Raw genomic sequence first — 7,748 nt, 5'->3', positions numbered from 1 at the left:
ATATAAAATCAGTTATAAGGTAACAACTGTTTGCCTATATATATCTATATATAAAATCAGTTATAAGGTAACAACTGTTTGCCTATATATATATATATATAATCAGTTATAAGGTAACAACTGTTTGCCTATATATATAAAACCAGTTATAAGGTAACAACTGTTTGCCTATATATAATATATATAAAATCAGTTATAAGGTAACAAGAGATCAAAACATTTTCTTGCTAGCTGTTTCACATGAAGAAGTTTCAAGAAAATATTTCAAGAGAGTTAAAAAGAGCTTATCCAGATCGCAGGAAACTGGAGAGTCAGTGCATCTCTACTGTGGCGTTTGTTAAAGATTCTGCTGAGCTCCTTGATTGTCCCTGCTGGATAATGATCATCAACATTGTAGCTTTGGATATGTTGAAGTCTAAACTGCCACCAAGTAAGTTATCTCTGATTGACTTCTAAGGTGCTGTACTTAGCTTCAATTTAGGAAGTCACTCATACTTCAACGTGGTTTTTGAGGTTAACGATTTGTACTAGAAATGTGAATTTATATATATGTGTCATGGCTCTGGTGTCTCAGAATCTTCTTTCTCGTTATATCACTCGGAATTAATTACCTTTTACATTTTACAGTGATTTTAATGGAACAAATTAACGATGCACAAAAGACTACTTATAGATGTCTATGTAATTACCATGGCTTTTACCATGGCTCAAAATTTACATTAGGTCAGATGTTTCTTTTGCACTTATGTTTGTTCAGGTAATAGAGCTTCATAGTGGACTTAGAAAGTTATATTCCTGCAAATGCGTTGGGAACGTGGGGTTCATCCTTCATTCTGTAGAAGAAACGTGTGTTGTAAGGGCTATCACAGTAACTGAATATTTTCTAAAAACGCTTATCAGCACAGACAAAAAAATAGTGTGCAAACACACTTTAGTTTTTGTTCCTACAGTTAGGTCAACTTGCAGTTATTTCAGAATATACCAGTTACTTTTTCATAAATATCCCACTAGGTAAGTACTTCTGTGGTATTCCACAATGAATATCTATGTACAAAACTCAAACGTCATAAAAGGGTGGGAAATAACTTGCACATTATTAGTGGAATACATATGGAACCGATGACGTTATTATGGGAATACACATAGAACTGAGTGCTCTATTATGGGAATACACATAGAACTGAGTGCGCTATTATGGGAATACACATAGAACTGAGAGCGCTATTATGGGAATACACATAGAACTGAGTGCGTTATTATGGGAATACACATAGAACTGAGTGCATTATTATGGGAATACACATAGAACTGAGAGCGCTATTATGGGAATACACATAGAACTGAGAGCGCTATTATGGGAATACACATAGAACTGAGAGCGCTATTGTGGGAATACACATAGAACTGAGAGCGCTATTATGGGAATACACATAGAACTGAGAGCGCTATTATGGGAATACACATAAAACTGAGCACATTATCATGGGAATACACTTGGAACTGAACACGTTATTATAAGAATAACATGGAACTGACATGATTACAAGCACTATGCTGATGCTGCTTAGCGATTGTACTAGTGACTGTTGTATATTTTTGTCAGTGACAGATTAATAAGGTGGGTTCTAAAAGTGTTAATAAATGTATTTCAGAACATCAGCTCCGAATTCCTTATCCAGTATACGAACAAGGTGAGCAATGAATTTTGTAAAGGATTGCATGACTCACGCGCGGGTCTGAACTTTAACCCGATTCTTTGCTCTTTTTCAGTCTGGTGGTTTTCTGTATGCACTCTACACTGAAATCTACTTCTTCCGAGATCTACTTCAAATATTCAAATGTTATAAAAATATAAAAGTTGATGAAAGAAATCCTTAATTATTAATGGCTAAGGCGTATTTTCTTATTCTTAGTGATTTCAACGTGTCTTATCATTTTGTAATCATATTTAAATTATTATTAAAGATGTCATGTTCGTTATGTTTCGTCATTTTAGGCTTAAAGATTTAGGCCTAATTATTCAGATTTTCAATTGCTCGGCGTAATAATATCATTTAAAAGGATTCGTTATATATAGGCTCTTGTAAATATGGATGTTGTCTCACATTTTTTTTCAAAATAAGCATTGTGAAAGAGGTTAAGTAGTGTAATAGAATAAACGTTGAAATTAATTCTGATGAACAAATTAATTTAAGAGGAAAATATAAAACGTTACACAAATTCCAGTCCGATAGAAACACAACTAATCTACCTTTTCTAAATCTTTCTTAATTTTTTTTCTAAATTTTCGGAGCTTCAACAACGTCATCGTTGGGATTAGTCAAGTTGAAAAAAAAAGACGAACATTAACACTAAAATTCACTAAAATCGTCTTTTAAAAAAATCGGATTTATTCGAAAGTATAGCAAAAGAACTTGAAACAAGGCTTAAGAAATATGCATGTGGAATTTAAAAAATTGGAATTCGTAAATTATGGCCAAACTACACTGCATATTTTTTATTTGATTCGAATTAACGAATTTCTTAAAATGTTTTATTTTCCAGTTTCCAAAAGGCGTAGCGCTCCCAGTTTAGCGAGTTTATTTGAAAGAGGTCGCCTCCAGGCTCCCGAAGAGAATCCTTATAGTATACCATCGAATATTATGAACAACGTATCACGTAACTACAACAGTTCACGCGAAAAACCTCCTAAGCTACCACCACGTGACCTGTTACACTTTGCAGTGCCTACAGTAAGTTGTAAATTTATGTAACGAGACTGATAGCACAGAACTGTAAACATTTGTGTAAAATAAATGTATCTTTTGCAAAGGTAAAGGCTTAGATTCCATCGCTTTATATGAGTTGTTATTTCATATAATGTCCCATCTAGCAAATCTAATGATTTTTCAAATTATTTTCGTGTTTCTAATCCACACTCCTTTGGATATTAGCCCGACTACGAAGACGACCATGACGAAAATAAAGCCAAACTGGCGCCATTACCGCAGAATGGCCGCAGCAGAAAGTCGAGCACCTACGGTAAGTGTGTTCGTTTTTTAAAGTTTAAGAATTATAGGGCATGGCATGGCCTAATGGTTAGCGTACCCCTATTGTGAATCTGAGTATTTGTGGTTTACTAAATGTTTTCACAAAAAAAAACAGGCTGCGTACGTTTGTTTCATGGCTGCACCATAAGTGTAACAGTCATCTCTCTCTCTCTCCTTTTTTTTCGGCCAGATAAGAGTAGCCCATGTATTTGGAGGTGGGTGGTCTTGACCAGCTGCCCTCTCGTTGGAATATCATTTAAACATTAGAGGCAACTTTGTGCTTGTAGCCCTTTGATAGTTTTGCACGAAAATCTCAAATAGTAATAACAACAACAACATAAAAAGTACATGTATGCCGAAGCACTAAGTTCATAAAGTAAACGAATTAAAAATAAACGAGTCTGTGCGTATTATTTCCTGCAACGTGTTAATGTTTTACATTCCACAGTAAAATACCCACAAAATCACTCTTGCGCGTGACATTTGCACAACAACAACAGTATCTGAAGGCCATTTAAAGAGAGCATATACGGTATTGACTTAAAAAATTTACTTAAATATTACACTAAATTAATGTCTTCGATAATTTATTTTACAAGAACCAGAAAGAACGATTAGAGCCTAGATATAATTGATCTGTGTCGCCACTCACAGTTAAGTATGTTTATAGCTGAATGTGATGCACAACCTGAACCGTGTCGCTACGTACAGTTAAGTATATTTGTAGCTGAATGTGATACACAACCTGAACCGTGTCGCTACGCAGAGTTAAGTATATTTGTAGCTGAATGTGATGCACAACCTGAACCGTGTCGCTACGTACAGTTAAGTATATTTGTAGCTGAATGTGATGCACAACCTGAACCGTGTCGCTACGTACAGTTAAGTATATTTGTAGCTGAATGTGATACACAACCTGAACCGTGTCTCTACACAGAGTTAAGTATATTTGTAGCTGAATATGATGCACAATCTGAACCGTGTCGCTACACAGAGTTGAGTATATTTGTAGCTGAATATGATGCACAATCTGAACCGTGTCGCTACACAGAGTTGAGTATATTTGTAGCTGAATGTGATGCACAATCTGAACCGTGTCGCCACACACAGTTATAATATTTGGAACTGAATGTCATGTCCCCACCCCAAGAAAAGCAAACAGTTACACTTTCGTCTAGATATCGAATTTTTGAAGCATTTAACGCAGATGTTATGCGTTCTTTAATTAATTAATAATATTTTTTGTTTTAGTACCATTTTAAAGAGAGTGGTTAATACAGAGATTCAAACCGTTTTTGTTTTTATTACTAACTGCCAAACTTGTACTCCCAAAACGTTTAGTGGTAGCTTCAGTGTCAGGCCTCCGCCAAGAACTTTGGTCACATGACTTCTGTATAAAATGCATACTGAACGTTTCATAACACACGCCACCCCACTTACAGCACTTAGAAACCCGTATTATTTTGGCCTCATTATAAAAGTCGATTTTTTTTTTCCTGAACGGGCGTGGCATTACTGCGTGGCAGAGGAGATAACCTTGCGTGCCATAGGTTCACAGTCTCTGGGTTAACATAAAAAAAAAGTAACTTATGAGATAAAAAATGTCTTTGTTTCTGTTGTAAAATATTTAGATACACTGTGATAAAATGTCTTATTTATTGGTCGTAATCCATTTTTCTTGTTTTTTTTCTGTACATCCTGCTATCTATAGTTGCCAGTAGCGTCTTACAGATACGAGTAAATTCCAATAACTGTGTATCAAAAAGTATTTTATTTGGAAGAACTTGAGAACAAAAATAATATTTGATATTTGTAGTGAAATGTCTTACCCTCTTACCCCTCGCGCTCCCCGGCTTAGCGGTAAATAATTGGACTTATAACGCTTACAATTGAGTTTCGATACCCGCGACGAGCAGAGTATGAACAGCCCGTTATGTAGCTTCACAACAAACAAACAATCTACAATTTAGAGTATAAAAATTATTATTATTATTGTTAGAACTTGCATAGTTTGGTTTCCCTTTTAGTTAATATTGTTAAATGTTAAACATTTCCAAAATAACATATAAATAACAGAGTATGAACAGCCCGTTATGCAGCTTCACAACAAACAAACAATCTACAATTTAGAGTATAAAAATTATTATTATTATTATTAGAACTTGCATAGTTTGGTTTCCCTTTCAGTTAATATTGTTAAATGTTAAACATTTCCAAAATAACATATATAAAATATATTGAAATGCGAAATTATTCGCAAGACGAATTAAAAATTATTCATCTTGACAAAGTATGTTTTGATCAATATTCTTCCCATTTCGTGGAACTTTTTAATTTTTAACTCTAACGAAAACGAAAACGTTTTGAGAAAATATTTATCTGATGAACTAGGCTTAATTATGTAGACTAACGGATAGAATCCTTTAAGATTTTTTTCCCCTTATCTTATGTCAATCGTTTCGAACCTGGAGACTATTTACTTGGCCCGGCATGGCCAAGTGGTTAGGGCGCTCGACTCGCCATTTGAGGGTCGTGGGTTCGAATCCCCGTCCCACCAAACATGCTCGCCTTTTCAGCCGTGGGGCGTTATAATGTGACGGTCAATCCCACTATTCGTTGGTAAAAGAGTAGCCCAAGAGTTGGCAGTGGATGGTATTGACTAGCTGCCTTCACTCTACTCTTTCACTGCTAAATTAAGGACGGCTGGCGCATATTTAGCCCTCGTGTAGCTTTGCGGAAAATTTCAAACAAACTAAACCATATTGTGATGTGTTTGATTTGAAAGTTAACCTTAAAAATTTCATCTTTCAGACGACCCTTACTACTGTGGATTCAAAGCCAGGGTGCCAAATTACTCGAAAAAAAGTGTGGAACCCATCAGAAAAACTCACAGTTCCAGTTACTTGAGCCTCCTCAGATCTCAGGAAAAAGCTACGTACCACATCAGTTTAGGTCAGCTTTCTTGAACTTTTCTATCGCTGATTTTAAACTCTCTGTTAACTTAGGACCTCTACAGGTATAACGAATAAAGCGAGATCTTCTTAAGTTATTTTATTTTACTACGTTTTTGATAACACCCAAAACTTTTTCATGTACAAGTAAGAGAACACCAGTTAAGTTGTGTTATACAACTGACTTGTAACAGACATAGTTATTATACAACTTACTTGTAACAGATATAGTTATTACACAACTGACTTGTAACAGACATAGTTATTATACAACTTACTTGTAACAGACATAGTTATTATACAATTGACTTGTAACAGACATAGTTATTATACAACTGACTGGTAACAAATATAGTTATTATACAACTGACTTGTAACAGACATAGTTATTATACAACTTACTTGTAACAGATATAGTTATTACACAACTGACTTGTAACAGACATAGTTATTACACAACTTACTCGTAACAGACATAGTTATTACACAACTTACTCGTAACAGACAGTTATTATGCCTTTTACGTGGTTTCGTAGAAAATACTCAATTCTTCACTGAGGTTTAATATGTACTCTTTGTTTATCTAAATTCGAATTAAAGCGCTTGGTTGACAAATGTTTCATCTTAAACACCTAAACTCGAGTTAAAGTGTTCTGTCGAGAAATGTTTCATCTTAAGCACCTAAACTCGAGTTAAAGTGCTCTGTTTTTAACTCGAGTTTAGGTGTTTAAGATGAAACATTTCTCGACAGAACACTTTAACTCGAGTTTAGGTGTTTAAGATGAAACATTTCTCGTGTTCTGTCGAGAAATGTTTCATCTTAAATGAAACGTTTAATGATACTTAATACAAGTGAAATCTCAGACTTAAGCTGTTTTTGCATCAGTTAAAGAAGATAGTATAATGTAAAAGAAGCTTAAAAGCCACGAGGCAAAGACTAAATCGAAACCATTTGATTCTGTAATTCAGCATGATTAAAACAAATCTGTTGTTATTCTCGACACCAAGCGATAAACAAAGCCAGTGTTATGGATACCAGCTACTAGTAATGTTTCTGTTTCAGAACTCTGTAACTTATATCCAATAGCTGTTGGGATAGTGTGATACTTCATTCTGTACGAGTGATCTTAAGAGTTGTAGTATTTTCGAGTAAAAATATTTTATGTATCTGTTTATTACGTGCACATATCTTGAGGGCTTTCACTTAAAGTTCAATAATGAAAAATAAGAAAGGCTGGAAATTAACGAATTACAAATAAAATCCGCCAAGTCCAGCTGTGTATAAAGTTGTCTTTCACGCACTTTCTGATAAACATATGTAAAAACACCAACGTTCTGTTTTTCAGGTTCGGACGGTCTAGGTTCTTACGAAGATGAGTATGCTCGAATCTATACACCACTACGTGGCCCAGCACACCATCATTACCCCCCTAGAGAACTGTACATGGGGAGATGGGAGTAATGTATCAGCTCACGTGAATAAGTGCTCAGTGACCAATTGAAATAAAAATAAATTAAAAGTGACTTATCGAGTAATGTTGGCCCACATATGTAAGCTCTCTAGGTCCTCTTTAACCAACCAACTGTATCTGTACAAGAAGATTTACGGTAGACCATTATTTTCCTTCCAGTGTGATTTGTGAGACTCACTTTTTTTTTATAAAGAGTTGTATGTTAGTTTCTTTCCTCAGACAAGTGATTCTATTTGTAGGTTTAACAATTTGTATGTTTAATGTTTTATATTTTGTTTTTTTTCCTGGGTAGAATT

At 34.8% G+C, this 7,748-nt stretch overlaps 1 protein-coding gene across 1 annotated transcript in view; it reads left to right on the top strand.

Annotated features, from left to right (window-relative positions):
• LOC106469979 overlaps positions 1-7,748 on the top strand; it is a 14,319-nt gene that overhangs the window by 5,630 nt on the left and 941 nt on the right. The window contains exons 4-9 of the mRNA XM_022398541.1: positions 232-430; positions 1,653-1,691; positions 2,545-2,732; positions 2,934-3,021; positions 5,841-5,981; positions 7,327-7,748. The exon at positions 7,327-7,748 is cut by the window's right edge and continues 941 nt beyond it. Coding sequence (XP_022254249.1) covers positions 232-430; positions 1,653-1,691; positions 2,545-2,732; positions 2,934-3,021; positions 5,841-5,981; positions 7,327-7,442 — 771 coding nt within the window. The 3' untranslated portion in view covers positions 7,443-7,748. The remainder of the gene's footprint in view (positions 1-231; positions 431-1,652; positions 1,692-2,544; positions 2,733-2,933; positions 3,022-5,840; positions 5,982-7,326) is intronic.

This window comes from Limulus polyphemus, unplaced genomic scaffold (genome assembly GCF_000517525.1).
Source record: "Limulus polyphemus unplaced genomic scaffold, Limulus_polyphemus-2.1.2 Scaffold3753, whole genome shotgun sequence".
Classification (NCBI taxonomy): Eukaryota; Metazoa; Arthropoda; class Merostomata; order Xiphosura; family Limulidae; genus Limulus; species Limulus polyphemus.
The sequence above is the reverse complement of the archived record's forward strand: the minus strand, read 5'-3'. Positions and strand labels throughout refer to the sequence as shown.